Below are 25,787 nucleotides of genomic sequence, written 5' to 3' on the forward strand. Positions count from 1 at the left end.
CCCCAGATCTACACACACATTACCGTTTTTTAGTCAAAGTAAGGACCAGTTCTACACACACATTACCGGTTTTTAGGCAACGTGGGGATCAGATCAGCACCCTTACTAATATTAAATTTTAAACCTCAATCAAGTAATTTGACAGTAAACTGCTTTAGAATTTTCATTTGAAGAGCAGGTCAGTTTATAAGAAATGTAATTTGAATACAGAAGGAACCTCAAGATCCAAACAGGAAATGGTCCAGAATAGATTTAATAAATGTTATATTTATTATAAATAATTTCCACAAAACCTTTAAACACAAAAAAAGCAGTAAACACAAAATCCATGAAACTCTCTTGCTTGTCTAAAAGCAGTTCTCATTGGGTATAACAAGCTTCCACATAACTCTTCCATGTCTGCGTGCACATTTAGTTAAGTGCAATAGCAAATAATATTAAACGGTTAGTTCACCTCAAAATGAAGATTCTTTTATTAATTCCTCTCCTTCAAATTGTTTCAATCCCTTGCTGTCTATGGAGGATGAGGAGTTCTTGCACTTCATCTAAGTTATCTTCCTTTGAGTCTGAAGAAGAATGAAGGTCTCAGGGGATTAGAGTGAGATGAGGGCAAGTAATTAATAATATAATGTACATTTTTGGGTAAACTCTTAAAACCCACCAGTATGTTCTATTTCTGTTTCTGTCGTATTTTAACTATTTGAAAAAAAAAACATTAAAAATATTTTAAAATATATTAATAAAGAACTGAACCCCACAAATGCAAAGAGACCTTCATCATATAACCAAGCCACCAAAACTCCAAATAGACATCATTTGTTAAGCATTAACTCTACATTAATAGTAAGCAGTTTATAAACACAGCTAGATGCTCTATTGTTGACTTATAAGCATGTGTAATGTGCTCAATTTTTGTGTTTTCATACTTTGTTTATAATTCATTTTTCATAACTAAATGAAGTATTGCATTATTTACAAACTGTCTAAGAATAATTGGTGTTTTTTAAGATCATTAAGAATGAGTAAATAAATGATTAAAATACTATATAAATGAACATTTATACATTTACTATTCAGGCATATAATCAGGGCTAAAAAAAAAAGAAAAAAAAAAAGAAAATCCAATCGGTTCACTCTACACACAGCCCCACTCCTTGGTATCGAGCGCAGGCCCGGCCCTACATTTAGATGTTGTATAATATGAAATAGCAGTAAAAATTATGAAAATTGTTATGAAATAGTTTTTCAGTCATGTAGCCTAATACAAATATTTAGTATACTGCACAGTGCAATTATTATTTAAATTTATTATATCCATTATTATTAATATTAGTAAAATCTTTTTAAAAAATTTACTTTAGGCTATACTGCTATTTGCTCATGCAAAATTAAACACCAGAAAATATATCGTAGGCCTATATTAAGAGCTAAATTACAGTTAGCATCATAATTAGTTCAATTATGTGCTGTAGGCTATTGATTGACCAACACCCCCTGTATACAGTTTACACACTGCAGGTCTACAGTTCTGATGTGTATTTTGAATTACTTGTTTTAAATGACAGTAAGACATGCTATATTTAGTTTTTATAGTAAAATATACATTATAATCCAGTACAAAGTAAAATAATATTTATTAGTGGCCTATTGGCAGCGTATAGCCGTTAAGCTTATAGTCTAAGCATGTCATTTATTTATTATTAACATAAATTACAAACTAGCATCCTTATGATTTTATTTCGTTTCTGTATATTTTTATCAAACGAAAAATGCAATGATTTATACTTTGGTTTTAATTTTATTAGAAATTTAATAGCCGTTTAGGCACACTACTTCTACATGTCATTGGCTCTGATTGCGTTTTTTACAGATAACCTATTTACAAAGATTTTTATTAAACAAGTGCACCACCACAAGATATTTTTGTAGGTGTAAAAATCTAAAAAGTATCATTATCATATTCTTGCCTTATTCATCTTTAATATAAATATAAAATTTAACACATTCATTGATTAAACTAGGGATGCTAACGATTACTCGATTGATTTATTGTCGGTAACCCTTTAAAACCGATAGACCTTATCGATGACCGATTAAGCATGGGCATTTAATAAGTTATGCTTTGCTCTTTGAGATGCGTCCACGATTTCACACATTACATAATCAAGTGTGCGCAGTTTAGGCTACGTTACCCTATGGAGTCGTGCACTCTCTTGACTTTGCATATTGGTTATGCACATATTGGTCATACCTATTATGCTCAGATCTCGTTTATCCGCTGGTGCTGCCATTAATCCGCTGGTCAAGTAATCAAAAAGTAGGCTACATGACGTTTAATTATGGGCAGGTTATTAAGACCAAACATTGGTTGTGCAAACTGTATTACGTTCTCTAAAATTTTAAAGTGTTTTAAGCTACATTATCTTTTATAGACTGGCATAGGCCTAAATACGCATCACGGCCAGACATTTATAGTTTATATAAAAACGAGCGTCACCGTCGCATTTGTTCACATGCTTTAAATTAATGCTTTTTGTCTCCCAAAAATAATATAATAAAGAGAACGATAAAATAACATTATTAACCGTTTAACTGTAAACATTTCTGTTCAGAACGATTAAAGTTGATCTTTTTTTTTCGGTTTTCGTTTCTGTTCCTGAAAAACGTCATTTGATTCTGTTTTTCGTTTCCGTTCCTTGAACAGGTTTGGAGCCCTGTATATAATACGTTTTTCTGCATGTTAAATAATGCTTTATTAACTCAACTTCATGCAGTTCTGAGATCTAATCTAAAGTGAGGAATATTGATGCTTTATAAATCCCTTATAAATGACAATTAAAGGCTCAGAATCATTCATTTATTTTCATTTTGGTTTTCTCTCTTTATTAATTCGGGGTCGCAACAGCGGATTGAACCACCAACTTATCCAGCACGTTTTTATGCAGCGGATGCCCTTCCAGCTGCAACCCATCCCTGGGACACATCCATACACATACACACTCATTTACTACGGACCATTTTAGGCTACCCAATTCACCTGTACCGCATGTAGGAGCACCTGGAGGAAACCCACACCAACACAGGGAGAACATGCAAACTTTACACAGAAATGCCAACTGACCCAGCCAGGGCTCGAACCAGCGACCTTCTTGCTGTGACAGCACTACCTACTGTGTATCAAATAAACAATAAGTATTTGCAATCATACCTAAACAAATACAATTACTGTAAATTTTAAACATTGCTGAATAACAGGAGTGTCGAAATACAACATCATTTGATAAAACAACAATATAATAATTTAACAATACATTACGTGTAAAGCAATTTTATATTTAGACAAGATTGCAATGATTTACTTTTCATTTGATACAGTTTCATTTGAGCATCTTGTAATAAGTAGAAATTAATAGTCATTTTTTCCCTGTATATAATGTAACTGAGCCTTATATTGTCATTTATAATGGATTTATAAAGCATGAATAGCCCTCGCTTTAGATTAGATCACAAAACTGCATGAAGTTGAGTTCATAAAGCATTTATTAACATACTAAACAACTTATTATATGCCTGAATAATAAGAATTATCAATGTTATTTTGAATAGTTTATTAATCATTTACTTGCACATTCTGAATTATCTAAAAAAAAAAACACCTACTACTTTTAAATATCTGGTTTGTTAATGATGTATTTTTCATTACTAAATTAAGTATTGCATTATTTACCAAGTATGAAAACAATCATTAAGCACATTATAATTGTGCTTATAAGTCAATAATATTTGTAATTTATATTTATAAATATAATTTATAAACTGCTTACTAATGTCTATTAATGTAGCGTTAATGCTTAACAAACGTTCAACTAACTATTTGCTAATGTTTCATAAATAATTCATTGTGTGCAGTTATTATAGTGTTACCCAACATTTATATATCTTATTAATCAGGCATATAGTAATGGTTACTCTGTCTAATAATAAATGCTTTATTAACTCAACTTCATGCAGTTTTGTGAGCTAATCTAAAGTGAGGACTATTGATGCTTTATAAATCCCTTATAAATGAAAATTAAAATCTCAGCTATATTCTACACAGAAAAAAAGAAATAAATTAAAAGGGGGAGTGATTTATAGCTTTATATATATATATACATATATATATATATATGGTGAAGCAGTGGCGCGGTAGGTAGTGCTGTCGCCTCACAGCAAGAAGGTCGCTGGGTCACTGGTTTGAACCTCGGCTCAGTTGGCATTTCTGTGAGAAGTTTGCATGTTCTCCCTGCATTCGTGTGGGTTTCCTCCGGGTGCAAAGGCACAGTCCAAAGACATGCTACAGGTGAATTGGGAAGGCTAAATTGTCCCTAGTGTATGAGTGTGACAGGCCCATATGACAGGCTGGCCGGAAGGTGTAAAAAAGTCGTTATCATATGGACAAGTCTAAAACTGAAGGCCTTGTTCCAAAAAGAGCCGACCCCGCAATCATACGGGACTAAGGCCAAAGAAGATATATATATATATTTTTTTTCCATTAATTTCAAGATACACAAATGAAACTATCTAATGAAAAATAAATCTTTGCAATCTTATCAAAATATAAAATTACTGTACAGTGCAAACATCACAGAAACACTGAAATGAATCTTGTCATATTGTTAATTGTTGTTTTGAAATGATGTTGTATTTTTATTTTGCAATGTTTAAACTTTACAGAATTTTTTAAATAAGATTGCAAAGATTTATTGTTCATTAGATACTGAGCCTTAAATTGACATTTATAAGGGATTTATCAACTATAAACAGTCCTTAGGTCACAAAACTGCATGAAGTTGTGTTATTATAGCATTTACTAACACACATGGTTACAATTACTATATGCCTGAATATAACATGTATAAATGCTCATTTGAATAGTTTATTAATCATTTAATAACTCATTCTGAATTATCTTAAAAACCACCAACTACTCTTATATACAAATAGTTTGTAAATAATGCAATACATAATATAGTAATGAAAAATGAATCAGTAACAAAGCATGAAAATAGAATTAAGTCAAGTCAAGAATACAGCGTTTGAAGCTGTATTTATAAACTGCTTCCTAAAGTCTATTAATGTAGAGTTAGTGCTAAACTAATGATGTATAGTGTATACTTACTATAAAAGTGTTATTCAGATTTTTTATCTAAAGAGCCGAGATTCAGTTTTTAATATAAAAATCCAAAGCTGACCAATCTCTGGTTTTTAGAGCCAATGGTTCAGCTTTCACCACAGCATGTACTTCCTGTTTGCTCCAGGATCTTCTCTTTATGGGACCTATGGGTGGTTAAAATATAAAAAAGTGGTTTTAGTTGCATAAATGTTCAGTCATTTTTACAACATGTGCTGTTATGTTAGTTTAATATTGTGATAGAAAATGCTAGAAAAATATGTCTTGCCTATTATTAAAAATACTTAAGATGGAGATGGATTAAAAAATACTTCCTAATAACTCCAAATCTGGTTAATGGGGTTACACTTTATTCCATAGTCCAGTTTAGACATTCTTCTAACTATGCGTAACTCTGCAACTACGTTAATTATCTCACCGTAAAGTATTATGTATTAGAGTATTTCAATAAGACTAACGCTCATCTGATTATCAGTAGAGTATTAGCAGACTGTTAGCTCAAGTTTAGCTCAAAACACTACACTGTAACAGATATCTGTTCATTACCAGTTCCTGTATTTTGTGATTTACAAGTGTTTTTTTTTTGTTTGTTTTTTTGTGGTGGTGAATTGCATTATGGGATGTTGATCTCTGCTCTGTGCACTTTTGATGTTGAAAATTCAACTCTACAGTTTAACAAAGTGACTTTTACTGACATTTTAGTAGTTTGAAATAATATAATGTATAAGAAATAATATATAGAGATAAATAAGTCTTTAGAATAACAGAAAATGTACCGGCAGTTTATTACAAGGTTTCTGTAGCATAATATACAACAACAACCCAAACAAAAAGTCACTTTTTTTTACTTTTTAAGATTAAAAGTTGTTGGAAGAAAGATCAAGATCCCATAATGCAATTCAAAAGCAGAAACAAACAGATTTCATAAAAACAAATTATGAAAAACTGCTAATTTAATTATTATTACTTATTTTTATTAATTTTAGAGTGTAGAGTATTAGCTGACAGTTAAGGTTACCTCAATAAAACCAACTCTCATTGGTCTCAGTAAATAGTACAGCAGACTGTTAGGTTACGCTCAAAATTAGTACAATATGACTAATTCTTATATAAATTTAGTAGAGCATTAGCAGTGTTGATTCTAACAGACAGTCTAATACTGTTAGTTGACAAGTAGTTGCAGTTACTTGTAGTTAGTAGTAGTAGTAAAGTAAATTATCAAAATAAAGTGTAACCAGATATGCAATTAGTATATTTTTCCAAAGTATTTAGCAATATTGTTTAACTAACATGAAATGAGACATCAAGTGCAACTGTACTGAAATCATCATGGAAGTAATGTGCTTCTGTCCTGTTTTACCCTACATGTTATGTAAATGAGCTTGTGCATTTGGACTTGTACAATAACACAAGTCAGTCACAAATTAACTTTAATGATCATACCTCTCTTTTTTGTGAATGCTGGGTCTGCATCACTATCTTCACAGACACTGTACCATGGTGATGATACTTGAGGGGACTCTGAAAGTAAAAATCAAGTCTGAGAGTTGACTTCTCTGCATAAAGCTTACCAAAATATTTATTTGATTTTGTGTTGTTCTTTTTAATGGGTAAAAGCGTGTGATGGTAGCTTAAAAATAGTTTTCAAACATAGCACATACATATCATGATAAAAATAAACATTCTGAAAAAAGAAAAAATCTGATTAGAAAAATAAATAATATTTTTACCTTTTAGATTGGACTTCACCTCCTCCAAAATCACGATCCACTGTAACTTTCTCTGAATGTAAAAACCCACACAAAAATACATCATTTAAAACAATATGGTATATGTTTGCAAATACAAATGTGTATATAACATCCAGAAAATCTGGCACTGTATTACATGTTTGTGTGTAAACCCACGATTTGATCAAGATTCCCCCCTTTAAAATCTGCTGAGCGTCTGTTTTCAAGTCCCAGAAAAACTGAGTTGTGGGAACAGAGCAGTTCTCTTCTGCAGTCATACAGTCATAACACACACATACATATGAAGAGTTCGGTTGCAAAATGCGATAAACGGCATTTTTTGACATTTGGATTTTATTATTGGAAATCACTGTTCAGATGTACCTTAATCTATGTGTCAATTGCTGCCATTAATAACATTTAAGAATGCACATTTTAGGCCAAGTACAAAACGTATTTTTTTTCACAAAACGCAATATCCGTCAGACCAGTTTCTTTACAAAGTGCGATATAACAGTTAGAGAGCGTTCAGGATGCGGCGCGAGCTCAGCATCCCCTGGGAAGAGAGTCATCGCCGGTGAAGTGCTCAGAGTTTGCTCATTGATTTAGCGATAGAAGATGAAGTCTTCAACTTCACAAAAAATTATAAAAAGGCCACAAAAGTGGACCAGAATAAGATACTTCTGCGTCAACAATACACAAATGCAGCAGGGAACGAGTCTCCGCTGATGTCAAGAGAAGGCCTAGGAGCGCCTTTTTTTCTACTCCCCATCACAAGATACCTGTCTGCAAGTGTTCTTTATAAGTTTATTTTTTAAATAATTTCTTAAATGTAGCTGAGTAGCCTATCTGAAGATTTATTTATGTGGTTGCACCTATTATTTAAAATTAATTCTTGTTGTTGTTGATTTATTACAAAGGAACTTAAAGGGCACATGTTGTTATGGAGAAAACGGTTTAGCTTTTTCACAACCAAATAAATAAGCTATTATTATTATTACAGTGAAATAATTCATTAAATATGACATAGCGAGGCAAGTTTGTGTCACGGACTCAGCTCCGCCCGCTCTAATCATACAGGTTTGGTTTTCTGCAGCGGTGTGGAAGGAGCCGCCCCCCACTCTTTCTGTACCAAGCTAAAGGTCATTTATCTAACTAACTTAATCTTACTTATCAAACAAAACATTGATTCACTAGCTTTTGGTAATGGTATTAATGTAGTATAATATAGCCTAAGGTGGATGTAGCGTTTTGCAAAAAAAAAAAAAAAAAAAGTTATGTTATGTTATGTTGTGTACATTCTGGCCAAATCTAACTTAGAATCTTATTATTATTAATCAATCTTTGCATATATTATTCCATGTTTGACAATGTGGGTTGGATTAATATGTAGCATTTTGGCATGTCTTTTTTTACTTAATTATAGACATAAAATTAAATAAAAAATATCCTGGATTTGAAAATATTGTGTTCCTGGCCTTCACTGAGCTCAAGTTATAGTTTAATGTACAAAAATTGTGAATGAACTTGACTGTTGATGTCCTGAAAAATAATGTCAAAATTACCAACATTTTTTTTAAATGGATATATCTCGTTCTGCAATGAAACTCTTTATATACAGTTGAAGTCAGAATTATTAGCCCCCCTGAATTATTAGACAGCTTGTTTATTATTTCCCCAATTTCTGTTTAACGGAGAGAAGATTTTTTTCAACACATTTCTAAACATAATAGTTTTAATAACTATTTCTAATAATCATTTCTAATAATGGACTTATTTTCTCTTTGCCATGACGACAGTAAATAATATTAGACTAGATATTCTTTAAGACACTTCTATACAGCTTAAAGTGAAATTTAAAGGCTTCACTAGGGTAATTAGGTTAACTAGACAGGTTAGGGTAATTAGTCAAGTTATTGTATAATGATGGTTATATGAAATGATATATATATATGAAAGTATATACAGTTGAAGTCAGCCCACCTTTTTAAAACTTTTTTACAAATATTTCCCAAATGATGTGTAACAGAGCAGGGAATTTTTTCATAGTATTTCTGATAATATTTTTTTCTTCTGGAGAAAGTCTTATTTGTTTTATTTCAGCTAGAATAAAAGCAGTTTTAATTTTTTATGAACCATTTTAAGGTCAATATTATTATCCCTCCAATAACTTGCCTAGTTACCCTAATTAACTTAGTGAAGCCTTTAAATGTCACTTTAAGCTGTATAGAAGTGTCTTGAAAAATATCTAGTCAAATAATTTTTACTGTCATCATGGCAAAGAGAAAATAAATCAGTTATTAGAGATGAGTTATTAACACTGTTATGATTAGAAATGTGTTTAAAAAATCTGCTTTCCATTAAACAGAAATTTAGTACAAGAAATAAACAAGGGGGCTAATAATTCTGACTTCAACTGTATATAATTAAAAATATATATTTTATATATAATTTTATAAATATTTTATAAAAAATATTTACATATTTTTATATATAATTTATAATTTTTATTTTGAAAAATATAATTTAGACAGTAGTACTCAAGGGTCCAGGGGTCTGTTCTTCGGACCTCGCTTAAATAATCTAAGAATATATTACAGATCCTGGATCTTTTAATCTTGATAACTCATCTTAGGCTAATTTGGTTCTTCAAAAAAGTTTGCGAATCAGATTAAACTGATCTGAGAGGTGTTGTGACTGTGTGTTGTGACAGATCTATCGATCCTCAAAATCATTATCAGCAATACAACGATTGGCTGACGGCACAGCAGCTTGATGACATCTGATTAATGCAGTTATCAAAATTACATGAAATCCGTAGTAAACGGTTCGTTAAATCTGATATGCAATAACAGAGTTGTGAGTTACGTGCTGGAGCAGAGCAGTTCTCTTCCTCTGTCATATGGTCATCCTTCAATAAAAGCTGAATATAAAAAATATATATTAGTTAGACAGCAGTACTCAAGGGTCGTGGTCCCCACTATGTCAGACCTTACTGTGTGTGTATTGAGGACTAAGTGTGTTTCACAGCTTCTCTAACATGCCTCTGGTCCCCACAATGTCAGTGCATATGTTCACCAATTAGGACACACACTCTGTTTCATTTCTATATTTTGATTAAGTTAAATAATTACAATTAAATACACCACTACTACAACAACAACTACTATTACTACTACAACTAATAATATTAATAATAATAATAATAATATAATAATAATAATAATTGTTATTATTATTATTATACACACACCTCATCAGAGTTGTGGGTCTCCTACTGGAGCAGAGCAGTTCTCTTCCTCTGTCATATGGTCATCCTTCCATCCTTCAATAAAAGCTGAATAATAAAAAAAAATATATATATATATTAGTTAGACAGTAGTACTCAAGGGTCCCGGTCCCCACTACGTCAGACCTTACTGTGTGTATTCAGGACTAAGTGTGTTTCACAGTTTCTCTAACATGCCTCTGGTACATGCCTCTGGTCCCCACAATGTTACACTAGTGCATACATTCATACATTAGGACACACACTCTGTTTCATTTCTATATTTTGATTAAGTTAAATAATTACAATTAAATGCACTACTACTACTACATCAACAACTACTACAACTACTACTACTAATAAAAATAATAACAACAACATTAAACACACCTCATCAGAGAGTTGTGGGTCACGTACTGGAGCAGAGCAGTTCTCTCCTTCTGTCATACGGTCATACTTCAGCAAAGCTGAATAAAAAAAAAAAAAAAAAAAATATTAGTTAGACAGCAGTACTCAAGGGTCCCGGTCCCCACTATGTCAGACCTTACTGTGTGTATTCAGGACTAAGTGTGTTTCACAGCTTCTCTAACATGCCTCTGGTCCCCACAATGTTACACTAGTGCATGGGTTCACCAATTAGGACACACACTCTATTTCATTTCTAGATTTTGATTAAGAAAATAATTACAATTAAATGCACTACTACTACAACAACAACTACTACAACAACTACTACTACTACTACTACTACTAATAAAAATAACAACAACATTAAACACACCTTATCAGAGTTGTGGGTCACGTACTGGAGCAGAGCAGTTCTCTTCCTCTGTCATATGGTCATCCTTCAATATAAGCTGAAAATAAAAAAATTTATATTAGTTAGACAGTAGTACTCAAGGGTCCCGGTCCCCACTATGTCAGACCGTACTGAGTGTGTATTCAGGACTAAGTGTGTTTCACAGTTTCTCTAACATGCCTCTGGTCCCCACAATGTTACACTAGTGCATACGTTCACCAATTAGGACACACACTTCTACTTCTACTACTACTACTAATAATAATAATTATTATTATTAAATTTAAACACACCTCATCAGAGGGTTGTGGGTCTCCTACTGGAGCAGAGCAGTTCTCTTCTTCTCGTCATATGATCATACTTCAATGAAAGCTGAATATAAAAAACACAAAATAATAATTAGACAGTAGTACTCAGGGCTCCTGGTCCCCACTATGTCAGACCGTACTGTGTGTGTATTGAGGACTAAGTGTGTTTCACAGCTTCTCTAACATGCCTCTGGTCCCCACAATGTTACACTATTGCATATGTTCATAAATTAGGACACACACTAAGTTAAATAATTACAATTAAATGCACTACTACAGCAACAACATCTACTACTACTACTACTACTACTACTACTACTAATAATAATAATACTAATAAACATACCTCATCAGAGAGTTGTCGGAGCAGTTTTCTTCTGCAGTCATATGGGCATCCTTCAATGAAAGCTATTTAAAAACAGCTTTGTTATATAAGTCATGTCATGACTATAAAGCTTTCATGACAGTCTTATGAACCCCCCTTTAAAGTAAAGCATTACCCAATTAATTAAACTTTTTTACCCATTAAGACAAGAAGAAGATATTAAGAGATTGATTTCATTATCTCTTATGGATGATGCAAACTCTTTATTTTTGAACAGATTTACCCTTAATCTATATTAACATTAAAAAACTCTTAGCTTTGCTGAATGTATTAAGGATTAATGTATTAAGTAATCAAAATGTCAAACCTTTCTCCAAGGCCAATCACATGCGCCATAGTCAAACGTTATTTCCTCTCCAAAGAAAATATCCCTGATTGCAAAAAGGCACAAATGAGGTTTTCTCTGAACAACGATCTTATTGACAGTGCAGTTAGGGTGCAGATCGTCCTCATGATCGGCATCAATGCTGCAAAACTAAGAGAAAAGAGCAAGCAACATTTTAATTATGCCCTCTCATAGCAATAAAAAGCTAAACTATGGCATGAATACAAACACAATGAATGTAATATATACATGTACATTTGAATGGGGAAAACACTTAACCACCTGTTCTTGTTTTACCATATAAAGTCAAACATAAAGACAGTATTTTTATTATATCTCATATATGCTTTGCTTCCACAAGCTCTATCATTTGTACTCAACCACAAAACTTCCTTTAATAAATGTGGACAACGCAAACTCTGACCTAAAAGATTTAATGAAATGTGTAGGGTTCAAAAACTACAAAAACCTCACATTAGCATCCTCTCTGTGTGTGAATTATAAATACAGTAAACCTTTTGAAGTGGATCAGAACCTTTCCTCAATGTTGTTCTAATACTATTGAACACCTGTTCTTCTTTCTTAGGACAGTTTTAAAGAACTTTTTTTCCACTTCGATTGTTTACAGGTCACACTTTACAATTAGGTTTTATTAGTTAATGTACTTACTAACATGACCTAGTAATGAACAATGCATGTACAGCATTTATTAATCAGTTTAACATTTACTAATTACTAATGCATTATTCAAATCTACATTCATGCTTGTACCAGTAATAATGCATTGCAATAATTAATGCATTGTGCGTGTTCAACTAGTAATGAACAACTTTATTTTCATTTACTAAAGTTAACAAACATGAACAAATACTGTAATAAAGTATTATTTATTGTTCATGTTAGTAAATGCATTAACCAGCATTAACTAATTTAACCTTATTGTAAAAGGCTACCAGTTGACAGCAAATAAATAAATAAAACACACACAGTGAACATTTATGTATTATAATTATTTATCTAAAATAAAACGTTTCTACACGTCATAGAACAATAAATTAAGTACATTTCTAGGACCAGATAGCCCCACATTTTAATTATAACCTCTAACGTTATATTACTACATTAACGTATAAATAGTATATAATAGTGTTATTTCAGGATTAACGTTAAATGTTTAAAGCAATTAACCATTTAAAAAGTACGATACAAGAACTATGAAAACATACCTTAGTAACCTTCTATATATTCGGTTTCCAGTGAATGGGTCTTGTCAGTGGAGCTGGTGATGTGTTTCTCCGCATCTTTTAATGGTTTTATCCTCCGTCGATCCATTTAGCCGCCCGGTGATTGGTGACTGTCTGACCGCGGCTCATGCACTCCACCCCGGCCTCTGACTCACGTAGCACCGGGCAGTTAGCACGTTAGCACATTAGCGCGAGTAACTTTTACTCGTGTAAACAAGTTAAATTACATACCGAACTGTAGTTTGTGTCTTATCAGTGTTATATTAATACGTAATTTGAAACAACATCGATTAAAACACCCAGGAAATTCGTTAAAACATTTAATTAACTATACCTGATAACTGTCAAAATATGCAACATAAGTATTTGTCATATAACCTATTTTATTACATTATGATGGTGAAAAACATTCTAACTTACCCAAAAATTCGAATAATTTGATGATAGATCTTAATTAAGTTGATTAAAGTCGGATTCACTTATGAGATTGCGCATGTGCAGTAGGCAGAGTGTGTGAATTGCGTCAAGTGTGGAGAAGGGTAATCCTGCACAACTGGAGTGGCTGCACTCTCAGGACCGCATTTTTAGGACCGCATCTTTAGGACCCTAGTTTTTTGTGACAGCGTCACCTGTCGGATTGGATCATGGATGCGCTAATGGACGACACGGATGACAAGGAAAGTGTAAGTACCGATTTTTCTATTAAGTTTTATTTTAAACTGTTAAAGTATGTGTTTATTTTGTAATGCTGCTGTTTTATACTGTGAGTTTATGCAGAAATGCCAGATTAGCCTGCATGATTTACCCCACTTTTAAGGGTCTGGGACAAAAATGTTACGTGACGATTTTTTTTCCAGAAGAAGAATAAAATATTATAATAATAAATATGGATAATTTTACACAGCCAGAGTGAGAGCTGCTATAACTGTTAATAATTTTCTAGAGTTCGTTTTCTAGTTTGATTATACGACGTTCGTAGCTCGTGACCATGGTTTAATGAAATATTGTTGATTTAATGGCTTGTTGACTTAACGGCTAATGTGCTTAGTGACTCATGCATTAAACTAAGATGGTAAAAGCACGTTTGATGTAAGCGTTTTAGATTTATCTATATTTTACTGAATTCGTGTTATTCGTTGTATTACATTAGCACATTAAAAATTGTGCTGACTGCCTGTTTGCCCCACAATACTGTATGTGTTATTAGCCTGATGTTTTGTCATCGTTTTACAGTGATGAATGAGATTCTGAAAGTTAGGCTTATTCTGCAGGTCTTAACCATATAGAGTCTCATATCTTTAATTTATATCATCAGGTATGTTTTACCTGGCGAATAAGAAGTGATGGCCAATATGATTGGATTGCTTAGGCTCATTGTAGGAGGAAAAGAAAACAAACTACAGGAATATTTTCATCGCAAACTGTTGAGTAACACTTTATAACATCTGCATACTATAAATAAATAATTATTAAGCATTTAATAACTAGTTAATTTATTAATATTTTATTTGTTTAGCATTAACTCTACATTTAATAGACATTGATAAGCAGTTTATAAATACAGTTACAAATGCTAGCTGTGTTCTTGAGTTTATAGCATATCTATGATGAAGTGCAGCTTATCTGTGGTGTTCATTTTCCAGAGGAATGTCTGGCCAAATAAGTATATAAACTGCATGCTGGGTGCTACTCATTTATGAACCCATGTAAAATGATTTGCTGTTCTGTGGTGGTATTTTAGTTCATATTTAAATTTTTTTTTTTTCATAGGCCATCATACATCCTCTGGGTGTCTTGAGGAGCTGGTCTTTGGATGATGCTGAGCAGGTCTTTCTTTCTGGTAAAGATTATCATTACAGGTCAGAATATGGTTAATTTTGCACAATGCTCAAAGAGCCTTTTTGTTACTGGTATATATGTTTACTCAACAGTGATTGTTCTCTATTTCAGTGAAGTAAAAGAATTTAACAGACAGATTTACAAACAACTGACGAAAGAAGAGAGACCATTCAATAGGTGGGTATTGCTCTTATATACTTAAAAATATGAAGTTGGGAGTAGTTTCCTGTTTGGTTCTCCCAACAGTGCATACGCTTAAGCCAGAAATATATATATATATATATATATATATATATATATATATATATATATATATATATATATATATATATATATATATATATATATACATATATATATTATAGCTAACACTGTAAAGCAAATGTTTGTTATTATACCTCTTATATTAAATATTAATCTAAATTTAATTTCATAACAATTGATTAACCTTTTGAGTTCATATACATTGTTTTACATATTCAAGAATATATATATATTCATTCATTTTCTTTTTCGGCTTAGTCCCTTTATTTATCAGGGGTTGCCACAGCAGAATGAACCGCCAACTTATCCAGCATATGTTTTACACAGCGGATGCCCTTCCAGCTGCAACCCAGTACTGGGAAACACCCATTTACACTCATACACTTGAACATGGGGAGAACATGCAAACTCCACACAGAAATGACCACTGGCCCAGCCGGGGCTTGAACCAGCAACCTTCTTGCTGTGAGGCGACGGTGCTAACCACTGTGCTGCCCCATGTGCTCTATGCGGGTGAGTGGGATTGACAAAACACTTGGAGGACACACTCTTGCTGTCTTAATGCACCAGACATTTTGTTATAAATCATGTGCGTTTCATGTTTATTCATATAACTGCTATTTTATCTCTTAGCACTTCATTTTTGTCTTGATATTTAATATCTCTTGTTTAAATACACTATGAACAGCAGCTGCGCTAATTATTTTCCTTGTTCCCTATTTCCACCTGGGGATATTCATCCAGAGGCCTCTAGAGATCGTAACCTGTGAAGAGATGATGCCACCATAGAGGACTTCTAAATGTATCCATAATCCTGAAACAGACCGTATCATGAGCAGATGCTGTGGTGGTCATGGAGAAGTGGAGAGCATGAGATTAATTAATGAAAGACCCCAGTGACAGATGAGTGCCCACATTGACCCTGTGGTCCAGCCTGAAAACCAGCTGGTGACCTACTCACACCTGCAGCTTCTCCACGATGGACACCCAATGTTTGCCTCAAGCGCCTAGACTGCAGCTCTGCACGTGAAGTGTGGCCAGAAGAGAAATGGTTGTGCCCAACTGAGCCTAGTTTCTCTCAAGGTTTATTCCTTCACTTTCATCAATTTGTAAAGTTTTGTTCCTCCAATGCTGCCATTGGCTTGCTTGGTTTAAGACTTGTGGAACTGTGCATCGATGGATTTGCTTTTTTTAGTGTTTGGACTTTCAGCAGTGAATACTAAACCACACTGAACTGAACTGAATTTAATAAATGTTAAGCTGCTTTGACACAATCTACATTGTAAAAGTGCTTTAGAAATAAAGATGAAATTAATTGAAATTGAATTAAATATTCAACACGTTTCCATTTTTCTCAGAAAACATATTTATAAAGGTGCTGTTGACTTGAAATTTTCACCAGATGTTGATAACAATTTGTAAAGTAATTAGATTTGTTTTCTATTCATATATTTTTTTTCTTTGGTTTTCAGGTCAATAGCACCTTTAGAAATATGTTTTCTGAGAAAAATGGGAACTTGTTGAATACTTATTTACCCCAGTGTGTATGTATATATATGTATGTATGTATGTATGTATATATATATAAATATATATATATAAATATATATATATATATATATATATATATATATATATATATATATATATATATATATATATGTATATGTGTATATGTATATGTATATATATATATATATATATATATATATATATATATATATATATATATATATATATATATATATATATATGTGTGTATTTATATGTATGTATTTATATGTATATATGTGTGTATATATATATATATACTTGAACTTTCTTCTTCACTCTCATTCACAGGAGCTAAAGTCTACAGCCAGTCTGAATGCAGCAACTGAATAAACAGTGGGGTCATTTTTGTGGTTGAATTGCATTAATAAAAATAAAAGTGTGGATATTTATATAAATGTACATTCTTGAATCATCCTTGCGTCTTGTCTCTCTAAAACCTTTACAACCTGGTTTTAAATTAGTAACTGCAAATGCTGATCCCATTTGATTTCAATTTATTTTCCTTAATACTGAGCTAATTAGTTCAATGTAATGGGGTTCATCAATATACAGTATTTTTCAAGGAATTTAAGACTTTTAAGGCACTCAACTCTAATTATTCATTTATATTTTAGGTGTAAATTCATTTGTTTCATTTTAAAATAGTTACTTAAAGCAAGCTTTTTACACTTTAACCTCTGTAATAAAAGTGCCTGAAAGTTTCCGCTATATAATCCAATTCGGTAGGTGGCGCAGTTACAAAACGGGTCTTAGAAATGCAGTTTCACTATGTCATCCAATCCGGTAGGTGGCGCTTCCGCAAAAAACTAGGGTCCTAAAAATGCGGTCCTAAACATGCGGTCCTGAGAGTGCAGCTACTCCAGTTGTGCAGGATCATACTATTGCAAGTGTGTGTCAGGGTGCAGTACCGCCATCCGACTACAGGACCGCTATAGAGCAGTGCGCCGACACACACTTACACACTCAATTAGGTAAATGGTCAAGGTGGGGATCAGTGAAAAAACTGCACTAGGCATATCAGCAACGCCCCCTGAGTCTTTTAAAGGCAAAACATAGTGGGGACCGGGCGATCGGTCAGAACGCACAGAGACGAGCTTTTGTGCAAAAATGAACTTAAAGGTGCCTTTAAAAAAGTGTCAAAGTACTTTTGAAAACAAAAAAGCAAACCCCCAATAGGTGGCAGCAAGAGGCCGCTTTATTTGAGTAAAGCATTGAACGATTCATTCAGCCAAAGAAGCCAATAGGATGAACGGACAGTTGAATCAATCCCTGAATCATCGACTCACCCGAGTCTTCTTGGCGAAGGCCTGAATCGTTCGTGCAGGGAAACGTCGCTGTGTATTATTCAGAGATGGCCAACTGTTCTGCTGTTTATTTTATTATACTTATCGCAATGATTTTACTACTACTATCAATAAAATTAATATTAATAATGATAATATTGCCGGAAGTTGTACAGCGCATGCGTCACGTGTTCATCATCAGCATCCATGACAACCGTCCTGTGGCTGTTGTTTGAATCTCGCTGTGTCGATTGGCATCTGATCTCTGCGTCCTCCGTGACAATTTTTCCAGATTATCGATATTATTGATCGTTGGATACGTCGATTGATCGCCTGCTGTTCCCATCACTCAGGTTTGACCCTTTTTATTACGCTGTGCTTTGTGTTTGTGTTCAGTATGTCTTGTGTTCACTACAGGTTCCAGAGTCGACTCACCTACGACTCGCTCCAGTTTGAAGGCCTCAACATCAGCGCGGGGGAGCTGAAGCGGCAGATCATGAGGAGCAAGAGGCTGAAGTTCTGCCAGCTGAAGATCAGCAACGCCCAGACTGATGAAGGTGAGTTGAGGAAAAGACACTTCAACTGTTCTACGCTAACATTAGATGCGTTACATCAGACACTTCTGGAAGCTGTAAGGTGGTGCTGATGCTGACATGTAGGGATGTTTTGGCTGTTTTAAAAGGCTAATGGCTCTCAAAGTATACCGTGCTCCATAATTATGTGCTGATTCTGATTTTATTTTGCTGTCAGAATACACAGATGATGCTCTCATCCCTAAAAACACGTCGGTCATCATCAGACGGATCCCTGCGGCGGGACTGAAGTCCTCAAACAGAAGATTTGTTGGGTAAGTGCTGTGAAATGAGCACACGCGTCCTCTGTTAGATGTTATATGAAGACTCCTGGTCTGTCCCTGGTGTTTTAGTCACACAAGCTCCTTTGTTTTGCAGACATCAAGCTGGACGCTGGCGTGAACCTTCACCTAGAGCTGATCCTTCACTCCTCTCACTGGAGCAGTTGTTGAAGGTATTGAACAAATGAATAGCACAATAGCAAAACGCAATGTAAAGCACACAATATACGCACACGCACTCAGCTTCTTAGGGAGATTTGAGATTGTTTGAAGGGTTGAGGGTGAAAAAGATTCAAATGTGCAAATGCCTGTGAAACAGACTGAGAATCTGGCTGAGGCAAAGGCGTCAGAGGAGGACAAGCTGAAAGCGGTGATGTACCAGTCCAGCCTGTGCTACTACTCCAGCAGGTGAGCGTTCAGACACTGACAGGTTTGCTTTGTGAGAGATGTCTGAGCTGATTCTCATGGTTCTGATGTTCACTAGTGAGGCCATGAGGCTGCTTGGGATCCCGGGACACCACATTAGGCACTGCCCCACTAATGTGGTAACTGGGTTTTCCAAGCTCACGGTTGCTGTGAACTTGAGCTCTTGTCCTCATCAGTCAGATTGTTTGCTCAGAGTTTGACTGTCACTCCTCAATTCACAGGGCAGCCGCTCCGCGCCGCACAAGCGCATCCGGAAGAGCACAGGGATTCCCCGCAGCTTCCTGTTGGAGGTGGACGACCCAGACCGAAAGGGAGTCATGATAGACGGCAGCGGCCGATACGTCATTCCCATCATAGACGCGTGAGTAAACTGTACTTGGCATAGCCGCATGTTCTAGTGTTTGTCCAAATCTCACATGATGTCTGCTTGTGTGTGTTTGCGCTCGATCTGTTCAGTGAGGCCTATGCTGCTGAGAAGAGAAAGAGGCCGTCCTTCTCCTGCCAGACCGAGCCTTTGCCCTCCTCGTCCTCAGCAGGTGCGGCATCTTCGGTCCGGGACGCCGGAGGGAAACGGTCCCGCTCCCCATCTTCACCAGAGACGCGCGGCGACCAGAAGAGACCACGTCGCTGAGAGACCTTCATCCAAGAGACCTGGAGCCGACGTGTAAATATTGTACATAGTTTATTAATAAAAATAATAAAGATTATAGCCGCATGAACTGTGTGGACTGGTTAACCTTCACTCCAGCAGTGCAACACACACATACACACACACACACACACACACACACACACACACACACGAATGAATTCATAAACACAATATCATGAAGTTTTGCTTTAATTTAGGAAAAGAGAAACTCTTCTGGGCTAAAATCTGATGGGTTTTTTTCAGCGTTCTTACTTCAGTCTTTAATGTCAGGTGATCCTTCAAATGTCAGTGTAAAGTGTTGAGTACACTATTAGTGCTCAGTCGTGTTTTTCATAGTTACCAGTGCCGATGGAGTTTTTTGAAGCGTCATATTCTGCTGGAAACGTTTCATTTGAATGGTAATGTCCCATAAGCGGAGGTCTTGTGAGTAACTTCACAAGTCGGTCAAAGTCTACACCGGTGACAAGCTCATCTACTCCCAGAACCTGCTACTCTCTACCTACACGTTGTCAGCTGATGTTTCAAAACCTCAACACTCGCATACAGAACAGCCTCAGCGTCTGCACCACTTATCGGCACTAGCTGCAAGTCTACACCCCCTCTGTCCAGAAGTGAGCACAGCCTCTTGGTACCATCCCAGCAAGCATTTTTTTGGGGTGTTTAAAGGTGCCAACTGACCATCAAAAGTAAAAATGACTCATTTTATCTCATCCCAACAGGGAAACCACCAACAATAAAGAATGAGTTACTATCTGGTGTCATGGCTTTGCAATTAAAACAAGTTTAGTTATAATGGAGGTCATTGGGGGCAAAAAACAGCCACTTGAACAATATGAACAATACATAAGGGTTAAAAGTCTAATAGACGGCTTGGTTAAAACCAGGCTAAATCTAGGCTGTCAGTGAGTGTGCACCCCTAACCCCGCCTCTCACAGTGACCTCACTAGCTCCGCTGAGTGCTTTGTGTCTCAGATTGCATGCAAGTCTGCAGCCAGATACTGCTGGAAGCTAGTCATCAAATACACAGGAACGAATGACTACACGTGTCAATCTGTCTATTAAACTATCTAATCTGTCTAGTCAGTCTTTTATTATCTTTTATATGCAAAAATATTCATTCATAAAAACATATGTATATATGAACACTGGGTCAAATAGGGTCCGTGCATTTTAAATCTAATAACAAAATTAACCCAATGTTGGTTTTGTCCATATTTAAATGAACGTGTGTAAACGCACGCTTTGATCAAACCTTTTATTCCCCTTGATGATATTGTGCTTTTTTTTCCCCTCAATGCCCTCCAAAGTTTCAATGTTTGGCCGTGTCTGCCATATCTGTTTTGTTTAAAAAAAAAAAAAGGAATGCATCGGTTCCTGCATGTAGAATTCAGAAATCTCATGGCATTGAAAGAAAACTGGCAGCAGTTGAGTGCCGAGGTCAAAGGTCAGATGAGCAGGCATCACACCTGATAAACACCTGGGGCAACTGTACAGTAAAAAAAAAAAAAAACAACAAGATTAAGAAATATTGCTTTAATTTGAGAGAGACAAAAAAAACTCTTCCGTGTTAAAATTTGATGTTCCTCCAGCGTTCTTACGTCAGTCTTTAATGTCAGGTGATCCTTCAAATGTCAGTGTAAATTGTTGAGTGTACCATTAGTGCTCAGTCGTGTTTTTCATAGTTACCAGTGCCGATGGAGTTTTTTTTTTTTAGAGCGTCATATTCTGCTGGAAAAGTTTCATTTTAATGGTAATATGCCATGAGCGGAGGTGTATGAGTAACTTCACAAGTTGACCATAGTCTAGAGCGATGACATGCTCATCTACTCCCAGAACCTGGCAGAACGAAATGTTGCAGCTCGTCCGGTCTTCAATGATGAGCCCAAAAGAGGCCACTTCACAGAGCCGGCCCAAGGCTTAAGAGAACTGAGAGGCAGGACAAGATGGCGGGCTGGACTTGGTTAACTTTAGATTTTACACAAATCTCATTGTTTTGTTTTTCACCTAAAATAGTAATTAAAACATCCAAGATGTGTTTTGCCTCATCAAAATGTGGAATTTGATCAGCAAACTACTCATTCTAAGACAACTATGCCTTGGGCTAAATGACTTGGCTTCAAGTTCGATGCCACACGATTCAGAAATGAAGGTACAGACTGCACAAACAGATAAACGACATGATGCATCTCATTTCACCACAACTAAAGGCAGCGACAAAAAAAAAGTCAAGCTCTCACGATGATGACATTTCTCATGCAACCCTTTAGCAAGCCTACATAGTATTTATGCCTAAAAGTCACTGCATGGGTAAATAAGAAACAAGCAACACACACACACACACATATATATATATATATATATATATATATATATCCATGGGCCACTGTAAAGTAATATGGTTCTGTCATAACGTTTTGAATGAAAATCTGCATTTGGATAAGACACCTTTAGTATAGTTTTGATTTTAAGGCATAATAAAGATCAAATGCAAGTACGAGTGGATTTACATTGAAAATTTCAAACGCATCAAGAAAACCATGTGCTAAGGAAATTTCAAACCATTTGGAACGCACAGAGACGAGCTTTTGTGCAAAAATGAACTTAAAGGTGCCTTTAAAAAAGTGTCAAAGTACTTTTGAAAACAAAAAAGCAAACCCCCAATAGGTGGCAGCAAGAGGCCGCTTTATTTGAGTAAAGCATTGAACGATTCATTCAGCCAAAGAAGCCAATAGGATGAACGGACAGTTGAATCAATCCCTGAATCATCGACTCACCCGAGTCTTCTTGGCGAAGGCCTGAATCGTTCGTGCAGGGAAACGTCGCTGTGTATTATTCAGAGATGGCCAACTGTTCTGCTGTTTATTTTATTATACTTATCGCAATGATTTTACTACTACTATCAATAAAATTAATATTAATAATGATAATATTGCCGGAAGTTGTACAGCGCATGCGTCACGTGTTCATCATCAGCATCCATGACAACCGTCCTGTGGCTGTTGTTTGAATCTCGCTGTGTCGATTGGCATCTGATCTCTGCGTCCTCCGTGACAATTTTTCCAGATTATCGATATTATTGATCGTTGGATACGTCGATTGATCGCCTGCTGTTCCCATCACTCAGGTTTGACCCTTTTTATTACGCTGTGCTTTGTGTTTGTGTTCAGTATGTCTTGTGTTCACTACAGGTTCCAGAGTCGACTCACCTACGACTCGCTCCAGTTTGAAGGCCTCAACATCAGCGCGGGGGAGCTGAAGCGGCAGATCATGAGGAGCAAGAGGCTGAAGTTCTGCCAGCTGAAGATCAGCAACGCCCAGACTGATGAAGGTGAGTTGAGGAAAAGACACTTCAACTGTTCTACGCTAACATTAGATGCGTTACATCAGACACTTCTGGAAGCTGTAAGGTGGTGCTGATGCTGACATGTAGGGATGTTTTGGCTGTTTTAAAAGGCTAATGGCTCTCAAAGTATACCGTGCTCCATAATTATGTGCTGATTCTGATTTTATTTTGCTGTCAGAATACACAGATGATGCTCTCATCCCTAAAAACACGTCGGTCATCATCAGACGGATCCCTGCGGCGGGACTGAAGTCCTCAAACAGAAGATTTGTTGGGTAAGTGCTGTGAAATGAGCACACGCGTCCTCTGTTAGATGTTATATGAAGACTCCTGGTCTGTCCCTGGTGTTTTAGTCACACAAGCTCCTTTGTTTTGCAGACATCAAGCTGGACGCTGGCGTGAACCTTCACCTAGAGCTGATCCTTCACTCCTCTCACTGGAGCAGTTGTTGAAGGTATTGAACAAATGAATAGCACAATAGCAATGTAAAGCACACAATATACGCACACGCACTCAGCTTCTTAGGGAGATTTGAGATTGTTTGAAGGGTTGAGGGTGAAAAAGATTCAAATGTGCAAATGCCTGTGAAACAGACTGAGAATCTGGCTGAGGCAAAGGCGTCAGAGGAGGACAAGCTGAAAGCGGTGATGTACCAGTCCAGCCTGTGCTACTACTCCAGCAGGTGAGCGTTCAGACACTGACAGGTTTGCTTTGTGAGAGATGTCTGAGCTGATTCTCATGGTTCTGATGTTCACTAGTGAGGCCATGAGGCTGCTTGGGATCCCGGGACACCACATTAGGCACTGCCCCACTAATGTGGTAACTGGGTTTTCCAAGCTCACGGTTGCTGTGAACTTGAGCTCTTGTCCTCATCAGTCAGATTGTTTGCTCAGAGTTTGACTGTCACTCCTCAATTCACAGGGCAGCCGCTCCGCGCCGCACAAGCGCATCCGGAAGAGCACAGGGATTCCCCGCAGCTTCCTGTTGGAGGTGGACGACCCAGACCGAAAGGGAGTCATGATAGACGGCAGCGGCCGATACGTCATTCCCATCATAGACGCGTGAGTAAACTGTACTTGGCATAGCCGCATGTTCTAGTGTTTGTCCAAATCTCACATGATGTCTGCTTGTGTGTGTTTGCGCTCGATCTGTTCAGTGAGGCCTATGCTGCTGAGAAGAGAAAGAGGCCGTCCTTCTCCTGCCAGACCGAGCCTTTGCCCTCCTCGTCCTCAGCAGGTGCGGCATCTTCGGTCCGGGACGCCGGAGGGAAACGGTCCCGCTCCCCATCTTCACCAGAGACGCGCGGCGACCAGAAGAGACCACGTCGCTGAGAGACCTTCATCCAAGAGACCTGGAGCCGACGTGTAAATATTGTACATAGTTTATTAATAAAAGATAATAAAGATTATAGCCGCATGAACTGTGTGGACTGGTTAACCTTCACTCCAGCAGTGCAACACACACATACACACACACACACACACACACACACACACACGAATGAATTCATAAACACAATATCATGAAGTTTTGCTTTAATTTAGGAAAAGAGAAACTCTTCTGGGCTAAAATCTGATGGGTTTTTTTCAGCGTTCTTACTTCAGTCTTTAATGTCAGGTGATCCTTCAAATGTCAGTGTAAAGTGTTGAGTACACTATTAGTGCTCAGTCGTGTTTTTCATAGTTACCAGTGCCGATGGAGTTTTTTGAAGCGTCATATTCTGCTGGAAACGTTTCATTTGAATGGTAATGTCCCATAAGCGGAGGTCTTGTGAGTAACTTCACAAGTCGGTCAAAGTCTACACCGGTGACAAGCTCATCTACTCCCAGAACCTGCTACTCTCTACCTACACGTTGTCAGCTGATGTTTCAAAACCTCAACACTCGCATACAGAACAGCCTCAGCGTCTGCACCACTTATCGGCACTAGCTGCAAGTCTACACCCCCTCTGTCCAGAAGTGAGCACAGCCTCTTGGTACCATCCCAGCAAGCATTTTTTTGGGGTGTTTAAAGGTGCCAACTGACCATCAAAAGTAAAAATGACTCATTTTATCTCATCCCAACAGGGAAACCACCAACAATAAAGAATGAGTTACTATCTGGTGTCATGGCTTTGCAATTAAAACAAGTTTAGTTATAATGGAGGTCATTGGGGGCAAAAACAGCCACTTGAACAATATGAACAATACATAAGGGTTAAAAGTCTAATAGACGGCTTGGTTAAAACCAGGCTAAATCTAGGCTGTCAGTGAGTGTGCACCCCTAACCCCGCCTCTCACAGTGACCTCACTAGCTCCGCTGAGTGCTTTGTGTCTCAGATTGCATGCAAGTCTGCAGCCAG

At 36.2% G+C, this 25,787-nt stretch overlaps 2 protein-coding genes and 2 long non-coding RNA genes across 16 annotated transcripts; 3 read left to right on the top strand and 1 right to left on the bottom strand.

Annotated features, from left to right (window-relative positions):
* Positions 1 to 251: 251 nt before the first annotated feature.
* Positions 252 to 13,378, bottom strand: LOC141375837 (uncharacterized). 3 transcript variants are annotated; one of them, XR_012384640.1, is made up of 12 exons: positions 13,215 to 13,378; positions 11,971 to 12,138; positions 11,625 to 11,686; positions 11,264 to 11,342; positions 10,953 to 11,028; positions 10,562 to 10,638; positions 10,157 to 10,240; positions 9,772 to 9,826; positions 6,904 to 6,955; positions 6,617 to 6,694; positions 5,235 to 5,319; positions 252 to 566 (listed from the first exon to the last, which is right to left on the bottom strand). It is a non-coding gene; the product is annotated as an uncharacterized lncRNA (long non-coding RNA). The 3 variants fall into 3 exon arrangements; XR_012384638.1 differs by lacking the exon at positions 252 to 566 and having other exon boundaries at positions 4,532 to 5,319; XR_012384639.1 differs by lacking the exons at positions 252 to 566; positions 11,625 to 11,686; positions 11,971 to 12,138; positions 13,215 to 13,378 and having other exon boundaries at positions 4,532 to 5,319; positions 11,264 to 11,593.
* Positions 13,379 to 13,871: 493 nt separating this feature from the next.
* On the top strand, positions 13,872 to 17,288 carry LOC108179597 (uncharacterized). 8 transcript variants are annotated; one of them, XR_012384622.1, is made up of 7 exons: positions 13,872 to 13,915; positions 14,548 to 14,655; positions 15,003 to 15,091; positions 15,183 to 15,248; positions 15,594 to 15,848; positions 16,080 to 16,418; positions 17,178 to 17,288. It is a non-coding gene; the product is annotated as an uncharacterized lncRNA (long non-coding RNA). The 8 variants fall into 8 exon arrangements; XR_012384619.1 differs by lacking the exon at positions 14,548 to 14,655; XR_012384624.1 differs by lacking the exon at positions 14,548 to 14,655 and having other exon boundaries at positions 15,663 to 15,848.
* Positions 17,289 to 17,733: 445 nt separating this feature from the next.
* LOC141375049 (E3 ubiquitin-protein ligase RBBP6-like) lies at positions 17,734 to 20,153 on the top strand. Of its 3 annotated transcripts, none has more exons than XM_073910780.1 (7): positions 17,954 to 18,729; positions 18,923 to 19,019; positions 19,123 to 19,198; positions 19,345 to 19,433; positions 19,510 to 19,570; positions 19,673 to 19,812; positions 19,908 to 20,153. In XM_073910780.1, exons 1-7 carry the CDS (start codon positions 18,570 to 18,572, stop codon positions 20,080 to 20,082), a joined length of 798 nt encoding a protein of 265 aa, XP_073766881.1. In that variant the 5' UTR covers positions 17,954 to 18,569; the 3' UTR covers positions 20,083 to 20,153. The 3 variants fall into 3 exon arrangements, with proteins under 3 accessions (XP_073766882.1, XP_073766881.1, XP_073766883.1); XM_073910782.1 differs by having other exon boundaries at positions 18,367 to 18,827; XM_073910781.1 differs by lacking the exon at positions 19,510 to 19,570 and having other exon boundaries at positions 17,734 to 18,729.
* A 1,673-nt stretch (positions 20,154 to 21,826) lies between these two features.
* Positions 21,827 to 25,543, top strand: LOC141375815 (E3 ubiquitin-protein ligase RBBP6-like). Of its 2 annotated transcripts, XM_073910761.1 has the most exons (7): positions 22,499 to 23,431; positions 23,625 to 23,721; positions 23,825 to 23,900; positions 24,040 to 24,128; positions 24,205 to 24,265; positions 24,368 to 24,507; positions 24,603 to 24,879. In XM_073910761.1, exons 1-7 carry the CDS (start codon positions 23,272 to 23,274, stop codon positions 24,775 to 24,777), a joined length of 798 nt encoding a protein of 265 aa, XP_073766862.1. In that variant the 5' UTR covers positions 22,499 to 23,271; the 3' UTR covers positions 24,778 to 24,879. The 2 variants fall into 2 exon arrangements, with proteins under 2 accessions (XP_073766863.1, XP_073766862.1); XM_073910762.1 differs by lacking the exon at positions 24,205 to 24,265 and having other exon boundaries at positions 21,827 to 23,431; positions 24,603 to 25,543.
* Positions 25,544 to 25,787: the final 244 nt, after the last annotated feature.

Source organism: Danio rerio, chromosome 8, assembly GCF_049306965.1.
Source record: "Danio rerio strain Tuebingen ecotype United States chromosome 8, GRCz12tu, whole genome shotgun sequence".
NCBI classification, from domain to species: Eukaryota; Metazoa; Chordata; class Actinopteri; order Cypriniformes; family Danionidae; genus Danio; species Danio rerio.

Bases quoted from the DNA above. Each gene is read 5' to 3' on its own strand.
- LOC141375815 (XM_073910761.1), top strand. From the start codon at position 23,272: ATGTCTTGTGTTCACTACAGGTTCCAGAGTCGACTCACCTACGACTCG. The intron at 23,901-24,039 runs GTATTGAACAAA...CCTGTGAAACAG, and splicing joins CACTGGAGCAGTTGTTGAAG to ACTGAGAATCTGGCTGAGGC. The intron at 24,266-24,367 runs GTAACTGGGTTT...CTCAATTCACAG, and splicing joins GGCACTGCCCCACTAATGTG to GGCAGCCGCTCCGCGCCGCA.
- LOC141375049 (XM_073910780.1), top strand. From the start codon at position 18,570: ATGTCTTGTGTTCACTACAGGTTCCAGAGTCGACTCACCTACGACTCG. The intron at 19,020-19,122 runs GTAAGTGCTGTG...TTTGTTTTGCAG, and splicing joins TCAAACAGAAGATTTGTTGG to ACATCAAGCTGGACGCTGGC. The intron at 19,571-19,672 runs GTAACTGGGTTT...CTCAATTCACAG, and splicing joins GGCACTGCCCCACTAATGTG to GGCAGCCGCTCCGCGCCGCA.